The 18,844-nt window shown below is 31.7% G+C and overlaps 4 protein-coding genes across 8 annotated transcripts; 3 read left to right on the top strand and 1 right to left on the bottom strand.

Annotated features, from left to right (window-relative positions):
* The first annotated feature begins 780 nt into the window (after positions 1 to 780).
* Epp (Ecdysteroid phosphate phosphatase) lies at positions 781 to 4,160 on the top strand. The gene is made up of 4 exons (XM_003699327.3): positions 781 to 1,083; positions 1,415 to 1,652; positions 1,718 to 2,416; positions 2,497 to 4,160. Exons 1-4 carry the CDS (start codon positions 977 to 979, stop codon positions 3,286 to 3,288), a joined length of 1,836 nt encoding a protein of 611 aa, XP_003699375.1. The 5' UTR covers positions 781 to 976; the 3' UTR covers positions 3,289 to 4,160.
* On the bottom strand, positions 4,050 to 5,382 carry Etfb (Electron transfer flavoprotein beta subunit). The gene is made up of 3 exons (XM_003699328.3): positions 5,241 to 5,382; positions 4,598 to 4,996; positions 4,050 to 4,503 (listed from the first exon to the last, which is right to left on the bottom strand). The coding sequence occupies exons 1-3, from the start codon at positions 5,289 to 5,291 to the stop codon at positions 4,192 to 4,194; spliced, it is 762 nt and encodes a 253-aa protein (XP_003699376.1). The 5' UTR covers positions 5,292 to 5,382; the 3' UTR covers positions 4,050 to 4,191.
* Positions 5,383 to 6,505: 1,123 nt separating this feature from the next.
* On the top strand, positions 6,506 to 14,664 carry LOC100879171 (uncharacterized). 3 transcript variants are annotated; one of them, XM_076537193.1, is made up of 7 exons: positions 6,506 to 6,933; positions 7,628 to 8,105; positions 8,299 to 8,761; positions 8,945 to 9,102; positions 9,252 to 9,419; positions 9,539 to 9,991; positions 10,073 to 14,664. In XM_076537193.1, the coding sequence occupies exons 2-7, from the start codon at positions 7,652 to 7,654 to the stop codon at positions 10,087 to 10,089; spliced, it is 1,713 nt and encodes a 570-aa protein (XP_076393308.1). In that variant the 5' UTR covers positions 6,506 to 6,933; positions 7,628 to 7,651; the 3' UTR covers positions 10,090 to 14,664. The 3 variants fall into 3 exon arrangements, with proteins under 3 accessions (XP_076393308.1, XP_003699379.1, XP_012135855.1); XM_003699331.3 differs by having other exon boundaries at positions 6,514 to 6,933; positions 7,635 to 8,105; positions 10,062 to 14,664; XM_012280465.2 differs by having other exon boundaries at positions 6,525 to 6,933; positions 10,062 to 14,664.
* Positions 14,665 to 14,811: 147 nt separating this feature from the next.
* On the top strand, positions 14,812 to 18,596 carry LOC100879285 (E3 ubiquitin-protein ligase ZNF598). Of its 3 annotated transcripts, none has more exons than XM_012280487.2 (3): positions 14,812 to 15,189; positions 15,544 to 16,112; positions 16,190 to 18,596. In XM_012280487.2, exons 2-3 carry the CDS (start codon positions 15,699 to 15,701, stop codon positions 18,512 to 18,514), a joined length of 2,739 nt encoding a protein of 912 aa, XP_012135877.2. In that variant the 5' UTR covers positions 14,812 to 15,189; positions 15,544 to 15,698; the 3' UTR covers positions 18,515 to 18,596. The 3 variants fall into 3 exon arrangements, with proteins under 3 accessions (XP_012135877.2, XP_012135886.2, XP_012135871.2); XM_012280496.2 differs by having other exon boundaries at positions 14,812 to 15,233; XM_012280481.2 differs by lacking the exon at positions 14,812 to 15,189 and adding an exon at positions 15,240 to 15,464.
* Positions 18,597 to 18,844: the final 248 nt, after the last annotated feature.

Below are 18,844 nucleotides of genomic sequence, written 5' to 3'. Positions count from 1 at the left end.
AAAATTAACATTGCTGAAATAAAAATTTGTTGAATATATTCTTGATATTAAAATGGAATGAATAGAGAGAAAATTTAAATGATCCTCGATTAAGTTACGAAGTTTTTTTTATTACTTGTTTATTGTAATATTGCAACGCGAAGAATGTTTGTAACCGAATGTTGTAACGAATGAACATATGTAAACATATCGCTGTTTTCTACACTAACTTTGCATAATATACTGGTCGTGTGCCATTGTTAAAATTGTTATGGAGTATGCGTTGGATATGAAGAAAATACAGTTATTCGAATTACAATTTTGTGTACACACGTGAGCTCAAATACGCTCCACGTCAAATCACCACAAGACTCATGTCAAAAATCTATTCCCAATCCATTTGCTAATTTATTTATTTTATATTTCTTTTTCCTACTTTAATCGATGAAGTATACTGTAAGAAGTTATTTCTTTGTGAAAATATTTGTTTAACTATTATTTATACTGAATGAAAGTGAACTAAAAATAAAATTTGTTATACAGGAAAAATTTTTACGTCAGATAATTACGAGTTGTTGTATATCTATACTAAAAAGTAAGTATCTGCTGACTTCACTCATATTTTATAGCGCGAAAGTCCTCAACATTGCATCTGAAGATACGCAATCTACTTATGAATAAATTCCGTTCATTTGTTTAACTCATATTAATAATTTATGTATGTACTTACACGTGATGACTCCAATTTATATTTTACGACCGCAAATTTCACTCGTATTCAAAGATTTCTAAAAATTAATTAACTTTCATACACCACTCTTCAAACAACCACCATTGCCGAAACTGAGATTTCGTTACTGATCATTGTATCGATAACAAAAGTTCAAACTTTCGAATTAATCGAATCGGAAATTCGATTCGATTTAATCGATACATGGAGGCTCAAGTATTCTTCTCAACTATGTTGGTAGCATCTACCGAAATGTAATGTACCGTCATGGCGACGTTACCACCGCGGAAAAATCCGACTCCAACGAAAATTTTAAAACAACATTTAACCCCTTTGCAAACGCTTTTACAGTTGGGTTTTCCAAAACACCGAGCGTGAGTATTATAGTGTGATATAATTATAAGGATGTTGCAATTCCTTTTTAATTTAACGAGCAATTCAAAATGATCACAAAGTAGACATTGTAAACAAACAGCTGTCAAACTTAGAATGTCACGATTCTTTATTTTTTTTTCATTCATTTTCATGATATTATCTAAGTTCATATTGTTTATTGTTTCTTTTGCATTGTAGACAAGTAATTTACAATACACGTTATGTCGTAAATATATTGTATTTTATTATGTAAGACAGGTGTGATTAAAGCTCATAAAATTAATTATGTAACTTGAGATAATTAAAGTAGATATTGTGTTGCTTTTGCAGAGAAAAAGCATTAGCCGCTACAGGACATCGAGGTATTCAACTTGCATCCGATTGGCTAGTGGCTCATGTCAGAGATCCTACTTTGGATACCAATACCCATAGACAATACGTTTTATATGCTTGTCCTACGGGTGAATTAGCCGAGGAGCTTATGAAATTTTGGGCAGAGAGCAAAGAACTGATATGGAATGGAGCACATAACTATGTACCACATATAACACTTGTGTCATTATTTAATGTACGATATTACAGTAACATTAATACATAAAATAATGTGAACTAACAGGAATATTGCATTTACAGGCACCAGATGAATCTACAGAAGAATTAGTAAATGCCCTTGAAAATATAGTTAACCAGAATGAATTATTAGACAATATTGAATTAGAAACTTACATTTCGCCCAATTTTATGGGTCTTTTTGTCAAAGAAATAAATGCTGAATGGCTGAAAAATATTGCTGTCCGTTATGTAAATAAACTTACGAGTTTAGGCATTTCAGCAGAACCCCAAATAAAATCATTGCATTTGACATTAGCATATCAATTTCCTGGCAATTTATATCAACAGCTACGTTTAATGGTAGAAAAATTGACGCTCACAGCTCCAACTAATTGGGAACTCAGATTGTATTCTAGAGATTCTAGACTGCAAAATGCACATGTACATAAAGTTACGCATGCTCACATGCCTAGAGAACATGATGAATTAGAATTAAGAGTGGGAGATTACATTTATATTCCAGAAGGGGCATGTAATTTATCTACAGATGGTTGGGTTGAAGGTGTATCTTGGTTAACTGGTACTTCTGGCCATCTACCTTTAAATCATACAAAACGTACAGCTGAATCAGATTCATGGACCTTGCATACTACTATACCAATTACTGACAATAGGAATGAAATAGAAAAGGAAGAAATACCTGTCACTCGTAAACCACCAGTATTATCATCAAGTGATTCTGTAGATAGCCCTGATGGAATTGCAACAACCAATGAACCAGTAAATTATATTATTTCGTGTTATCCTTATACTTATTTAATTTTACTTTTATTTCATTTTTAATGTTATTTTCTGTATAGATGGAGGCTTCTGAAGCACCTTCAAGTTCCTCAAGACAAATTTTTATATGCCGCCACGGGGAAAGGGTAGATTTTACGTTTGGAGCATGGATTCGTTATTGCTTTGAACCAAATGGTTCATACGTTCGCAGAGATTTGAACATGCCAAAAGAGATACCATCGAGAAATATACAAGACTTCCGAAATGACAGTCCATTAACTACTGTAGGTGAAGTGCAAGCAGGTTTGGTAGGAGAAGCTATGAAATCATCCAGTATTAAAATAGATGTGGCTTTTACATCGCCGTCGTTAAGATGTATACAAACGTTAGCTCACATTTTAAAAGGGTTAGATTTAAACATTCCAATGAAAATAGAGCCTGGCCTTATAGAGTGGTTGGCATGGTATCCAAATGGTGTTCCAGTTTGGATGACATCCGAAGAATTAATAAAAGCTGGCTTTAACATAGACAAAACCTATGATCCAATCATCAAAACAAAAGAACTTCCACTAAAAGAGAATGCAGCACAGTATTATGAAAGGAGTTACGAATTAATCAAACAAATTATTGAAAATACAGTAGGAAATATTTTAATTGTAGCTCATGCTGCATCTTTAGCAGCTTGTACTAGACAATTAACAGGTGGAGGAATTCCACCGGCTTCGGAAGTTACTAAATTAGCTCAAAAAGTACCATATTTAGCATGTCTAACAGCGCGTGAAGGGATGGATGGCTGGCAACTTTATCCACCTCCATTCCCCCCTATAACGCATACCAGTAATACTAGATTTGATTGGAAAGTATTATTATAAGGAATAAGTAAGGTTTTAAGTAACATTCACTTCTTTTTGTCTTTCGACATATATAAATAGATCTTAACTATAAAAGACTGTTTAACAAGTTTTCTGTAACGTATTAGCTTATACAAAGTATATTAAAAAGAGAAAATAAGTATTAAGAAAATTATTTTCTGGATTGGATTACTTATAATGTAATAATATTACATTATTATTACTCGATTCTTTAAAGAATTAACATTTGTAGGGTAATAAATACGGGTATTGGCATTTAACTCTATCTTTTCTATGAAGACATGTAGTACGTATCTTTAAAAAAGATTAATGACCGTATGAATTATATATTTTAGTAGAATGATTTTTAAAGAGATATATTCTTATAAGTTTCGTATTTAAATGTAGAACATTCCCGGTGAAATATATAGTATTGATGACAAAGAATTTATAATCAAAATATTCTGTCAATTTGTTATTTGTTATATGTAACGAGAAATATATGCAGGGATATATAACATTTACTATTTACTACCGATTGTTAAGTAAAATTTACTTATCATAAATATGTGTAAATGAGAGTTTATGAAACCTAGTGAATAATAAAAATGTCTACACAATGTACAAGCACGCGATAGTTGACGTCAATAATGTATGAAAACGTAGAAGTACAAATTTGATGTAGAAATACAATGTTGTTATTTACCAAAGAGATATATAAATATATATATAAGATGTTATTTTATTATGACTATCAGTTATATGATAAAGGGACCTATTGCTTTATTTTCTGCAGAAAAAATTTATTGAAATATAACATGCAACATCTCATAGTGTATAAAAAGTTGTTCTATATACAGCAAAATTTAATAAAAAGTATAACAAGTAAAAAACACTGTAAAACATTTTTGTTGTGACAAGCAACTAAACGTGTCCACCTTCTTTTAATTTTGTAATTAGAGTATCAATATCTGGTAGAATAACGCCACCCTGTCTAGCTGGTGGTTCTTCAACTGACAAAATATCAATTCTTGCAGCAGTATCTATACCAAGATCTTTTGGAGTCATCTTTTTAACCGGTTTCTTTTTAGCTTTCATGATATTCGGTAATGTGGCATACCGTGGTTCATTAAGACGAAGATCAGCACTTAAAACTGCTGGCATTTTCATTTTAAGAACTTCTAAACCTCCATCAACTTCACGTGTAATATTTAGTTCACCATTTGTTTTTTCAACCTATTATAATAAGATAAATAAACAACTTTATCATTGCACTGCATAAAAATTAGATGTATACAGCATTATATTAAATTATAATTATTTAACATACTTTACTACAAAATGTACCAGTTGGCCAGTCCAAGAGGCCTCCAATCATTTGTGCAGTTTGATTGCAATCATCATCTATAGCTTGCTTGCCAACAATTACTAAATCTGCTTTTTCATCTTGAGCTAATTTGGCTAGAATTTTAGAAACATGAATAGGTTGTAAAGTTTCATATTCAGGCCCAGATATCTCGACATGAATTCCTTTATCAGCACCCATTGCAAGTGCAGTTCTTATAACATCTTGAGATTGTGCTGGTCCACATGAAACTGCAATTATTTCCTGTACAAGTTTCTTTTCTTTCATTCGTACAGCTTCTTCAATTGCAATTTCATCAAAAGGATTCATCGAATGCTTAATTCCATCAGTTACAACACCTGTCTTATCTGGTTTAACACGAATCTGAAAATAAAAAAAAAAATAAAATATATGTTACATAAACTGTACGATGCATATAACATATCTGGAAAGTATCATACAATTTATATTTTACTCCTTATAATAAAGTAAATTCTTGTATGACATGAAATTATATAATATTTAAATATTAGTACATTCATTATTTTATATCAGGCCAAATATTCAAAACAGTAATTTTGTTAGTATTTCTTGCTTCTGAATTTTGTAGCATTTTTTTCAAATATACCTTAACTGCATAATCGATAACTCTCTTTACACCTACGAGTGCACGCGCCATCGTTAACTAAATAATCAAGAAATCGATAAATTATACAACTGTAAATTATAAATTCCTATTCACGATATATACCACAATATGTTTATATAGAACTGTACAGCGTTTCTTATATGTGGCGGGACCACTTTGTTGACAATAGTCTAAAGTTCATTTCATTCTCGATAACAATTACAATACGTTCATTTCATGGACATATTTTCATGCAGTTTGCGCTGGTGTGAGTAAACGTCATAAAATATGGCCGTTTCAGATTTTCTAATAAGAATACAAAATTGTATCTTCAATTAAATAATTCTAAAAAACTTTGTAAAAAAATAGTAAGAACTGAAGCTCAAACTTTTTAGCCGTGGTGACGTCGGTTTCCAATTTTTTCTGATTGGTTCATTTATATCAATATAAGATTACGGCCAGCATAATCTGTCTTTTTGCAAAAACTTCTGTCATGAATCTCGATCTATCTGTGATAGATAAAAACTGAAGTTTCATTTACGTGAGCAAATATGTTATATTTTAAGAACAATTAATATAGTTGCACATTTCTATTTTTAGTACTACTAAATCTTTTTAATCTTATGACATGTAAATGGCGCGTAACGTGTTTTTAATAAATGAAAAAATAAAGAAACAATTCGCACACATAATATAGATTGTTTCTATTGTTTCGTTATATAATAATACTGCTATTATTTCATTATGAAAAAGTAACGCATTGTACACATTTGTTATAGTCTTCAATTGTAAGTATTATAAGTTTCAGTACCAATATCGTTATAAATATCACACAATAAATGATTTCATCCAAAAGAATTATTAAAAGTCCACTATATAAATACTAATTAGTGTTACACAATTATTTATTAATTTCTTCTACAGAAAGAATATTTCAGATAAATTATAAATACAGAAACTATTTCATGTTATACAATATTTAAATGGCAAATGACGTAACAAAAATATTTTTTGTAAATTGTAGAATTTTTGGTAAAAAAAATACACATATGTTTATATGTTACATTATGTAATTGTTTAATATATTTTATACATTTATGATATCATATCAATGCATAAGTACCGAATAGACTTTTTTCAAAGCATAACATTCTAACGAAAAAAAGACGAAGCTTTATGTTTTTTTACCTATTAACAAAACGGCGTGAAAAAAGTATTGTATTTAAATCAAAAAAATTTTAATCAGAAGTCAGCCATAAAAAGTAAATAATATTACAGGTGCATAATAATTTTTATATTCGAAGAAATTAATACAAAAGAAACGAAGCTATCGTTGTGGAACCAATCAGAATGAATATGAAATCAAGTTTGCGCCACACATGGCGTCCAAGAACCGACGCCATCTAACGTCTGGCATTCCTGTTTTTTTTCGTGCGGGTAAAATCACGGCTTTCTATAGCGCGCAAGCCTTTATCGTTTTGTTTTGTAGAATTCGGTAAGTTAAGTGAATATCTTCGATAAATGGACTATGCTACGCGTACACTGTATGAAATGTTAGCTGAAAAGAAATGTTCACGCGTCGAGGAAGTGTGTGGGAAAATGAGTTAACCGTGTGTTAACGCGCAGCGATCAACTATCCGTGGAAGTTTAGTAAGAGAATATATACCCGTATTCAAGACTTGATAACGTCGAGGTAATTTCCAGTTAATCTCTAAGAACAAAAATATTACGTGGGCTCTTCGGTATTATTTAGTTTTAAACTAGCAAAAGTTTCCTTCGTGTTTATGTTTACTCTTCTAATTACCCCCTCCCTCCTCGACCACCCTCTGTACCTGAGTTTTTCCTCAATTCTCCCTCGTTTTTTTTCATACATTGCTGCCACATCTTAGCATTCTGTGTTTTTCTTCTATTATTATGAAGGTTGCTTTTATTTACATTGTTTTATTAACCAAACTATAAGTAGCAAACTACTGTACTCATTGTTGGAATGTTTTCATGCAGTACTTTGTTGATTTTTTGTAATTTTTAATATTTTTGTAGCTGCTGCTATCAAATTATTAGATACAAAATAAAAGTTAAATTGATCGTCACATCAGAAACATTAATGTACTATACAGTGCTGGAAACATTGCTTATGAGTAATATAGAAGCAAGAGACCTCGTTCATACCATCTGACTCTCTAAATTTACAAGAGTTTGTTAGTAGATATGACCATTAAAATAAATGACAAAAATGCATGAATCATACCAATATGGCTCTATGATATAACCAATAAGACATATATTCCCTCCATTAGCAATCTTTCCAGCTTTAAACAACATTTGTGTTTTTAAATACATCGTAATTATATGATAAATTCACATAATTGATGCCAATTTTTTATAAGTATTTAGAGACGTATTTAGCGAAAATGAGTGCATCGGCCTTAAAATCAACGATACCCGGAGTAGGTACTTCTCCGACATCTACCAGTCATTCTATTCTACCTATGAATGCAATGGCGCAAAAAGTTGTGTCAGGATCAGAACCAGGATCTATGAAGCCTTTATCAGGAACTGGATTAAGTTACGTTACATTGCAACCACCCAGTCAGCCTTTAAGCTTAGTACAAGATCATAGACCTTCTGTATATCAAACGCCTCCATATATAAGCAGTAATTCTGAAAAGGAATCTGACATGGATAAATTGATTCCTAATGGAGTTGAAATCATAAAAACAGAAACAGAGCAAAACATAACTGCTACTATAAAACAAAGCGAATCTAACAGAAACAATAATTTAAGTCCAGATAACCCTACTCAAGAATCACAGAAAGAAATTCAATCAGAACAAGAGATGACATCCATTAATTTAGATTTTCCTGGTTAGTAAAAGCATCACATATTCTATTAATTCTGTTATTTTGTTTCATTTATTAAATCTTTTATACTATGATGTTATCTGTGTTATAAGAATTACATTTAACAATCTCTTTATGAATGTCAAATTCATTAACATTGTGATGCATATAAACATGTATATGATATATGTATATATATATATATATGTTTCTTTAGCATTATGTCCACCACTGCAAAATAAAGTTGAAGAAAAGAAGACCCCTGTAAACAACGGTTCAAAAGATTCTGATGGAATTCCAATCAGCACAACTTTACAAACAAAGTTAACTACCCACAAAACCGAAGATGGATCGACAAAAGCTGAAAGTCAAAAGCCAAAAGCCACATCTCAAAGTATAAAACATGTACCAGATAGTTCAGCAGCGTCACAAACAAACAATCCACCAAAGGTTGAAACAAAGAGCACTGGTTCACCAAAAGCAAATAAAAGAAAATCTAGAGAATTAAAGGATTTAAAAGGAACACCAGTAGCTTCAGATGGAGCAAGTAAACCAAAAAGAAATCGAATTCAAACACAGCCTTATCAAAGTCCATTGCCAGAAATTGCATTGCTTGTCAAAAATTTGAATAAGCCTCCACCATCAAAAGCTTCCGATGACAAACTTATAGTGTTCTATAAGTAAGTATGAGAATCGTTTGTTTTTTAAGGATAGAAAATACATACATGAATGGTGAATAACAATAAAATTTTTTAACTTTTTACATTAATTTTCATTTATTAATACATGATTTTTATTAATTAAATTGGTAATGTTGGCTTAATACCATACATAAATTAACTTTTGTTGATGTTTATTATTAGAAATGAATTTTTGGCTGTGAGAAATGCAGAAGGAAGCTTCTATGTATGTCAAGCAATGCAAAATATATACAAATCGAGCAGACGAATTCGTATACGTTGGCTTTCTCAAGACAAAAACAATGGAGAAATATATTCACCAGATTTTTATGATTTCATAGGTAATTTTATCTAAAATTGCAATTGTAATTACTAGATTTATACTTTTTAAAACTCTAAATTAGTTTTATTGTTATATTGCTGTATAAATCTTATTACTTATAATGTAAAGAGTTCATTTACATACTTTAATCTTTTTTTTAAATTTCAGATTTTGATTGTATATTAACAAATCTAAATTTGAATAAAATCGATAAAAACAAATTCCAGTTAACCAAAATAGAGCTCCTACGCACTGAGAATATTTTAAAGAGAGCAATTGATGTTGAAGCCGGCGTGTCTGAAAAACCTCGAGTGACAGAAGAACATCCTGATGGCCGTTAGTATTTTCATATTTCGAACCTTGTTATTTTAAATATTATTCATTTTTAAATATTAATATCGTTTTTAAATATTATTTAAAAATGTAATGCTAAAATTTCAATATCTTATCCACAGTTGACCTTTCACTTTATAAGGATGAATCACAGTTAAAGAAGAGAAAAAATTATAATATGCACAAACAAAAACAAAATCTACGTAAGAAATCAAAGCAAGTTGAAAGCTCTTCCGAAGATGAAACAGCCGATGAAGACTCCGATAAGAAATCACCTAAATCAAGTCGTTCAAAAAAACGAACAGTGAATAAAGCATTAGCGATTGCTAAGTCCGTCGCAAAGGGATCCAGTAGAGCGGAAAGAGCATTAAACAGAAACACAAAGTCTGGGAACGAAGGTGCTACCGTTGTTGCTACCAACACAACTACAACTGCTGTTACTACTGTTACTAATACCACAGCGTCGGTAGATGCAACTAAAAATAATACCGAAGTTAAAAAAAGTGAAAATAAAAAGGGTACGAAGCAACAAAGTAATAATACTACAAGTGCAGTTTCAAGGACAAAACTACGGGGTAAGGATATTTAGTGCTATGACTTTAATTGAGCGTTAAAAGAATAATAAAATGTTAACGCTACTTTCAGCGCCTGCACAGAGCCCGCCACAAAATAACAAAGCAACAGGACGCCCGAAACGTACAGCAACAGCAAGTGGAATTCAGGCGACCGAAGAGACAACTCCCCGAAAAAAGCCACGTGGACGAGTATAAGATTAACGTAATTTGCGTGTATTTCCTGTACTACATTTAGAACAGAATCTGCATCGTAGGCAATATGTACACGTAGAACACTCTTAAAAAATCGCGATCAATTTTTAATGTAATATATGTGATCTCAAGATTATTATATCTATCAGATGCTGCATTATATTATAGTCCAACAATGTGGGATCAACAATTTATATAACTGTGCGATAAATCGCATTTAAAAAAAAAGGAAAAAAGACTCAGAGACTTATAAGAGTGATATTGTGATATCATTAAAAATTTGTACATATCGTCTACGTTTCAGATTCCAACAGGAGAAGAAAGTCACGGAATGTATGGGGAACGGTACCTTGGTTGAGTAATATCTACAGGGTGTCACATGCTAATGCACTCTTGCAATAGTCTATTTTTGATGTTGTGAGTGAACTGTACGTGATTCAGTTGCGTTTAATGTACACTTTCCATTGGATATGATAGCTATGTACAAATATATATGTCTGGGGCTTACGTGTACTCTACGAAAAAAAAAGAAACGAGGAAAACACAGAGAAAAATAGAGTACGAAAAGATGAGAACAATCCGTGGATTATCGATCTCCAAGTTATAGATCGGTAGATTTAGAAGTACAATATCTGTACATTACGCTGAATCCTTGCTGTTTGAAAAATAGCATACGAATGGTCCAGCGGCTATATTAATAACAGGCGGAGAAAAAAAGTGCCCTCAACTGTAAATCCTTGTCCTGTTATCGAATCTATGGATTCATAAAAAAAGAAAATACGTTATGGCTGGAGATACAAGATTTTTTTAAGCGTAGTTCATTTTCAAATCGTGTCAATGAATTGCCAGTATAATTCATTGTTATAAAATTGATCATATTATGGTGACGTTGAATTATTAATTTAGCCACTCAAGCATATATTCCTTTTTTTTTTTTGAGAAGCAGAAATAGCACTTATTTACTCTGATAAGTCTGGATTATGTATAAACTTGCTTTATCTATGTATTATTTTATTTTTTCAAAGATTATGGACAAAGTGTATATTTACTAAGAGATAGATGATTATGATTTACACTTCACCAAATCTGAATTCGTATATTTTAATATAGTTTATAGTTTATATTTTGTGTCGAAATGTATTATTGGGAATATAAATTTGTGTCTACGTTAAGAAAGGGGATTTTTATGAATCATGTTAGCACGATGTATATTGAATGAAGGTATCGATACACGAACTTGATTTACATTACGATGATACAGTGACATACCTTACAAATTGTTTTACGTGAAGGGACCCTTTGGTTTTTGGTAAAACCAAAGATAAATTGCGTTGTTAAGAAACGTATGATTTCTTTCTTTTTTTCATTCGGTCTTCAGAAATATGTGCATTTAGTTTAAGCATCGGCCGTTGAATATTGCACAAAACGCGAACGAGAAAGTTGTTTCTCAACTTACATGATTTTATCCATGTATGTACATATAAAGATTATTAGGTAATCAAAATTGTGAAAATGAATACAAAACTATATGAGCGTTTGGAATTTGAGGGCTAATGTATCTTATTCATTTGTGAGTGTGTGGCTCCATTGATTGAGTTGCAATATAATCAATTGCAAAACTTGCGTTTCCACGGTCAGTGAACACATGTGTACGATGTACATATATTTCATAAGCTTTACGAACGTAAAAACAATTCAGCAATGCCGTTTAAATTAATTAGACAAGTCGACTTTTAAATAGCATTATAAATAACTGGTTAAGGTGAACGTAATCCTCGAGATGGGAAATGAATAAGATACCAATCCTGTCATTGGTCCATTGCATATTGTATTTAAAGTATACACATACATAATGTATAAATTTAAAATATACGCAAACATAATGTATAAATTTAGTGAAAGAAGAAAAGAGAAAAAAAAGTTCTAACGATAAAGACCGAGAAATTCGCTTATATTGTTATTCGATTTTGCTTTTGAAGCAATGTCACTTCTTTTGAGAATTAGTTGTATGATAAACGAAAAATAATTCAGAGGACGGTGCAAATAACGTAATTAATAAATATCATAATTAGCGTTGATGGAAGACATGTAATATATAATAAATTTTCAAGTCAAACTGCACTTTATTATTTCGAGAAACGAGATAGATTACACGACACGATTAGGCTCGCGATACTCTTGCGAGTTTGCAAATAGAAACGAAATCGAACAGCGATGCATTTGCGTGCGGGCTGACATTTGAGAATACTTGAAACGTGTATTAAATCTCTATGATCGAAATCGAAATGTAGACACTTAGATAAATTGACCACAACAATCATATTTCGCTTTATACACGATCAAGTTTTAAAAAATTCATGTTTGTTATACGTAACAAACTTTCATTTTTAAGCCAGTCAATCCAGAATTCTGTATTTTTATATTTCTTTTTATCCATGATTGCATTTCGTCAGAATATAAAATGTGAGAAAAAACATTGTTCAAAATTGAAGGAAGAGTTAAACGATGTACGTTTGCTGTATACAAACGTATAGAAAATTCAAAGTACAAATAGTTTGTCATGAAAGTATCAGAATTTTAGTCCCAAATTTCGGGAGCACTGGTTTAAAGTGTTACGTTAAATAAGATCTCAACTACCTCGTGATACGACTTATTTCTGCATTAATATAAAATTCTTATCTCTGGTTTTCGATATCGATAATTTTAGAGGGACTTTTCTTTTATTTTGATTATACATTGTTTTTATCTTTTATTGTACATATTTTATGATACTTAATTGCTAAGGCGTAAAACATCTTATACATTTTGTTAATGTAACAATTTTATAGCTTAATTACAAGAACCAAGGTTCTTTCACTCACAATTTTAAAAAATTTTCAAATTTAAATATTGAAACATTTGTAATTTAAATATTTAAAAAGTTTGTGATTTAAATATTTAAAATTTTGTAAGTTTGAATATTTAAAAATTTGTAAGTTTGAAAATTTGGATTGTAAAGATTGTCAAAGTTATTTTGATGCTAAAAAGCTTTGAACATTTTTTACTTTGTAAAAATATAATTTTATAAAATTGTAACTTTGGAGTCGCTTGTAGAAAATTGAAAAAAAATTAGCATTGCAATTATGATCAATTATTACAATTGCAATTGCACTTAATAAATCAAGATTAAATATTTAAAAATTTGTGATTTAAATATTTAAAAATTTGTAAGTTTGAAAATTTGGATTGTAAATATTGTCAAAGTTACTTTGATGCTAAAAAAGCTTTGAACATTTTTTACTTTGTAAAAGTATAATTTTGTAAAATTATAACTTTGGAGTCACTTGTAGAAAGTTTAAAGATTAGCATTGCAATTATGATCAATTATTGCAACTGCGCTTAATAGATCAAGATTAAATACTTAAAAATCTCCATCAATTTTTTATTAATGAATTTATTAATGTTTATTAATATGAAGATGTTTTACCCAGCAATAAGTATATTTATAATAATGTAAAAAGGAAAGTTTTGGTCAGTTTGCAGTGCCAGTTGTTTTTAAATTTCTTAAAGCAATATACTCTGATAACATCTGTCTTCAGACATTGTAAAATATTATTGGCTCTCACTTGACTTCTAAGCACTGCTTCAATGAATTTACAGCGTATGTCCCTAATTATTCTGAATGTCACCATTGCATTCTAATTATGTAATAAGCACACAAACCATATTACGCGTGTCGCATCCGAATAGACGTTAAAACGAAGCGCGGCTATCTCTAAGTATGATTCTTGTAAAGATGAATATTTACATAGACAAAAAAAACAAGGTACAGCCCACATGCGAAAATATCGGACCGTACTCGAAACGCGTTGTCAAAGACTGTCTTTTTGCTTCGAGGTCGTATAAATTAGCACGCACATTAGGAAGTTTTTGCAAGTTTTATAAATTATGTTGTAAAATTGTCTTCTTTTGAAAATTATTATATACTTTGAAAAAGTAACTTAGCAATTTCTGTTCAATTTTTTACTTGTTGAATGGTAAATAGTTTGAAATAAATTTTTGATAAAGTAATTAGAGTTTCTTATTGAAACCGTACAAAGGAGATGTAATGGCCTACTTTCTACATACGAGAGGCGAAAGGACAGTGAATATAGGATTATGTGTATAGAAACGTGTTTCAAGTAGAGGGGCCCGATTCTTTTTTGAGATTCATTTTTCTAGAATTTATTCTGTACGATTTACACGCAGTTTTATCGTTTAGAAATATTTGCAAGGAATTTCAAATGTCTAATTGTACAACTAATGTGAACATACGAGAAATCTCTACTTGTCTTATTGTATACCATTTCCTTTTGTGTGCGTTATCGCCGTACTTTTATTGGACTAATGAAATACAAACTGATGATAGTTGGTGCAATCTATATGTCTCATGTGATTTAAGTTCACGATGAATTTGAGAATCAGCGTTTTTCAAACAATAAAAAATATTGTGAATTTGGTGATCACGGCCATTCTTTATTCTACCAGAAATTTCCATTACTTCCAAATTTTGGGACTCTGAAAACAACACATTACAGACATCTGTCAAGAAAAATGACCTGTAGATGCATGATCTATTTTTAAGATCCGATGACATAAGTCTCCATCTTAATAAACTCTTCAAAAGTTTGCATATTTGACACAAAGTACCGATGTTCGATAAGTACCCGCCACATACATGTAATTGCGTGTCAGCGAAGTTCCATTCGTAACAGTTACTTGTACAACGGTCACTTATCCAGTGACATCTGTATTACCTAACCAACCGCGATTATTCGATCATTGTAGTTCCTGAAATCGCCATTGCTAATCGTAGAGTGCGCAATCGAAGTGATGTCGGTATTTCAGATCGTGTGACACGAACTCACATAAAGTGATTGGTCTATCCTATACCTCGTCTGTGCTAGAATATAAATCGTGATAACCTTTTTCTTTCAGGGACATCCTGTGAGATTTTACCATCTGCTTGCTGGAATATTTTCCAGAGGGTATTGTCAATTTTCCTATACTAATTTTTGAGAAGATAGCCTTGGTAATATCATGAGAAAACACTTCAATCTGGATAGTATTTGAAATATAAACAGTTGCTTGTCCACAAAATATTTCTTCTATCGAGACTCTATAGTGATTGTGAAGTATCAGAATTCGTACATCTTTATTTTACCATAAAAATTGTGCCGAGATAATTTGATATATTCATGTGATACTTTATGAGCTTTTAAATGAAGAGTTCCCGTAGTAATTGATCAAAGTTGTTATGAAAGTTGTATCAGTTGTAATGGTTTAAGATTACATCCGTATGCGATAAATGTATCGAGATTGAAATAATAATTTTGTTACAGATTGTGTACGACGTTGTACAAAATAGCATAATTTATTCGATCGAAATCTGAAATCGGAAGGGATCGAATAAACAAAATTAGAATTCGTTACATTCTGTGGCCAGAGTGTGTATTAATAGAACTTAGTATTTTCAAGTGAAATTTTGATACAAAGAATGTCTGGTAATAATGAAAGTACCAACAACAACACCTGTGTTGTGTGTTACAAAAATGTTGATATTTATAGTATCGGTATGTGTGAACATCCCGTGTGTTATGAATGTAGTACCAGGATGAGGGTACTTTGCTGTCAAAACGAGTGCCCTATTTGTCGTCAAGATTTACCAAAAGTTGTATTCACCAAGGAGATAAAACCTTTTCGCCAGTTACATAAAGGCAACTTGTTAGACACCAGATACAATATTCATTTTGATACACCTGACATTCAAAGTAAATTTTATGATTTATTGGCTAATAGTTGCAATATTTGTAAAGAAAAACCAGTGTTTAATAATTTTAATAGTTTGAAAGATCATATGAGACATCAGCATGAATTGCATTATTGTGATCTCTGCGTGGAAAATTTAAAGGTATGTTACCACTATATAATTTATCTCTATATTTATGATTTTGTGATTTTTAAGGACTGTTTCTCTTTTCACAACAGATATTTTCTCATGAAAGGCGTTGTTATACAAGATCTGATCTTGCACAACATAGAAGGAAAGGAGATATCGATGACAAAAGTCATAAAGGACATCCACTGTGTGAATTTTGTGATCAGCGTTATATGGATAACGATGAGTTGTTTCGCCATTTAAGACGAGATCATTTATATTGCCATTTTTGCGATGCAGATGGTTTGCATCAATATTATAGTTCTTATGATTACCTCAGAGATCATTTCAGACAAGAACATTTTCTGTGCGAAGAGGGAATGTGTGCTGAGGAAAAATTTACAAGTGTATTTAGAACTGATATAGATCTTAAAGCACATAAAGCAAGTGTTCATAGTAAACAATTGAGCAAGGCAGCTGCTAAACAAGCAAGAACATTGGAGCTAGAATTCACCCTAGCTCCACGTGGTGAAAATCGGATGAACAGAAGAGGAATGTTAGGCGCATCAACTTCCAGAAGTTCAAGAGATTACGGTGGGAGAGATTATAATCTCAGGGAATATCAACCAACAGTTACACCAAATACTTCAAATGTATTTGTGTCAAACAACGAACCTACTTTTGTACAGCAACCATCCGTGGACGTACAAAGTACTGAAGAGTTTCCAACGTTGGGTAACGCTACACCCGTTGTACCTACCTTAAACCAAAGTAAAGGTAGAGGTAACGTAACGATTCGTAGTACCATAAGACCTCAGCCTCTTGCTGTTACAGATGAAAATTTCCCTGCATTGGGACCAGAATCAGGGAGTACAAGTATTTCTAAAACTGTTAATTTCAGCGTGTCAAGTGGCAATTCTTCAGGATCAAGTACTCAAGCCCAAAAGGGGACAACTTCCAATGTATCTATTCAAGTAAACCACGAACCAAATGGAACTGTCACTACAAAAGTTTCAGGTCCTAATATTAGAATTCGTCCTGCTCAACTCTCAATGGAATCTGACTTTCCTGCACTGGGTTCATCAGAACCGTCGACTAGTAGCAATACGAACTTGGCTCATTGGAAAGAAGTTTTACAATGGACTTGTTCTAAATCAGCATCGACATCTGTGCCGAAACCTAAAAAGGTTGCATCACCGCCATTAGTACCTTCTCCACCGCCTATCCAATCTGGAGAAGATTTTCCTACTCTATCAAAATCATCCAAATCAAAGAAGCAATCAACAATCACCGTGGTACCTTCTTGGAGTCAGGCGCAAAGTTCTAATAACAGTAATAACGTGAAAACAACCACTGATATAACGAAAGGAAAAACGAAAAAGAAAAAGGTTAAACAAAATTGTAATAATAATAACGTTAATGGAAGCGAGACTAGCAGTTCGAGAACAAATGTAAGTACTGTCGTTGTCAAGAAAGAATGCGAGACGTCTAAAAATTCATGCGCAAACAGTAAAAATAACATTGATGCTGTACAGTCAAGTTCACAATCAATGCAAAGCACAGATAACGTGAGCAACAGTGTAAATACATCAAAAAATATAAGTGTACAATCTTCGAAGGAGATAGAACAAACTAATAAGAAGGATAAGAAAAAGCATAAAAATATGGATAATGAAGCAGTTGTAAATACGGATACTGATAATAATACTTCCAATGGAGTACAGAGGAAACGTACTGAATTAAAAATAGATAGTTTAAACTCTACTAACAGAAATGTTCGCCATTTAGAAGAATTTCCAGCTTTAAGCGGTAGTAGTTCTAAACCACCTGGATTTACAAATCCACCACCTGGCTTTGGTACAACAACTCCACCACCTCCTGGTTTTTGTATAAAATACAATAGCATGGATAAATTGAACAGCAGTAATGGATTGACTTTTACAAACAGTTCTGGAGAAAGTTATTCTATCTTGCCAGATAATAGCAAGGACAACAGTGCGTATAATTATGTACCTCCTCCAGAATTTCAGAAACGAAACAGGTGTCTTGTAGCTAAAGTTAACGAAGTTTTAATGCAACACGATCAAATCGAGGAGTTTCGGTACATAAGCGGATTGTTTCGTCAAGGAACGTGTAACGCTCAAGATTATTACACACGTTGTCGCGAAGCTATGGGTCTCAGTGCTTTCGAGAACGTATTTCCAGAACTTTTGGTTCTGTTACCTGACATTGAAAAACAACAAGAACTATTTAAAGTTCACAAAAAGGAGAGTGGCAATAAGATTAAGGGTTTAGAAATTTGTGCAACTTGCGGTCAAGTTTTGAAAAATGGTTCCGATTTTCGAACACATATGACTAGTCATACATTAGAAAATCATTTTCCAGCATTGGGCAAAAATGTCCCGCACCAAAAAAATTCTTGGGTACGTAAATGAGTAATAGATCTCTTCCTTTAATTAATTTACAAATTCTGCCCAGACTGTAAGCTACCAATAAAGGAAATATGCTGAACAAATATTTTTGTGGTTGGCGTAAATCAGTGTAAAATAATCAATTAATTTAACAATTACTGACAGAAGACATGGTACATATTCCAATGGTCAGTTACTAGTATTAAAATTTAGTTTGAACAAATTACCATGTTGTACTTGGTATTTGTTCAATGACCCGTGTGATTGCTGCCTAAAATAAAAAAAATTTGTTATCAAATGGTTGTACTAATAATTTTGTGAAATGCATATAGCGAACGAAGTCAATAATTCATT

This window comes from Megachile rotundata, chromosome 11, assembly GCF_050947335.1.
Source record: "Megachile rotundata isolate GNS110a chromosome 11, iyMegRotu1, whole genome shotgun sequence".
Lineage (NCBI taxonomy): Eukaryota > Metazoa > Arthropoda > Insecta > Hymenoptera > Megachilidae > Megachile > Megachile rotundata.
The sequence above is the reverse complement of the archived record's forward strand: the minus strand, read 5'-3'. Positions and strand labels throughout refer to the sequence as shown.

Excerpts from the sequence above, each read along its gene's own strand:
- Epp (XM_003699327.3), top strand. The coding sequence starts at position 977 with ATGGCGACGTTACCACCGCGGAAAAATCCGACTCCAACGAAAATTTTA. Across the intron at positions 1,084-1,414 it reads GGTTTTCCAAAACACCGAGC|AGAAAAAGCATTAGCCGCTA; the intron begins GTGAGTATTATA and ends TTGCTTTTGCAG. Across the intron at positions 2,417-2,496 it reads TTGCAACAACCAATGAACCA|ATGGAGGCTTCTGAAGCACC; the intron begins GTAAATTATATT and ends TTTTCTGTATAG.
- LOC100879171 (XM_003699331.3), top strand. The coding sequence starts at position 7,652 with ATGAGTGCATCGGCCTTAAAATCAACGATACCCGGAGTAGGTACTTCT. Across the intron at positions 9,420-9,538 it reads AGAAGAACATCCTGATGGCC|TTGACCTTTCACTTTATAAG; the intron begins GTTAGTATTTTC and ends TCTTATCCACAG. Across the intron at positions 9,992-10,061 it reads TTCAAGGACAAAACTACGGG|CGCCTGCACAGAGCCCGCCA; the intron begins GTAAGGATATTT and ends CGCTACTTTCAG.
- LOC100879285 (XM_012280487.2), top strand. The coding sequence starts at position 15,699 with ATGTCTGGTAATAATGAAAGTACCAACAACAACACCTGTGTTGTGTGT. Across the intron at positions 16,113-16,189 it reads TCTGCGTGGAAAATTTAAAG|ATATTTTCTCATGAAAGGCG; the intron begins GTATGTTACCAC and ends TTTTCACAACAG.
- Etfb (XM_003699328.3), bottom strand. The coding sequence starts at position 5,291 with ATGGCGCGTGCACTCGTAGGTGTAAAGAGAGTTATCGATTATGCAGTT. Across the intron at positions 4,997-5,240 it reads TTATCGATTATGCAGTTAAG|ATTCGTGTTAAACCAGATAA; the intron begins GTATATTTGAAA and ends TTTTATTTTCAG. Across the intron at positions 4,504-4,597 it reads CTGGTACATTTTGTAGTAAA|GTTGAAAAAACAAATGGTGA; the intron begins GTATGTTAAATA and ends TTATTATAATAG.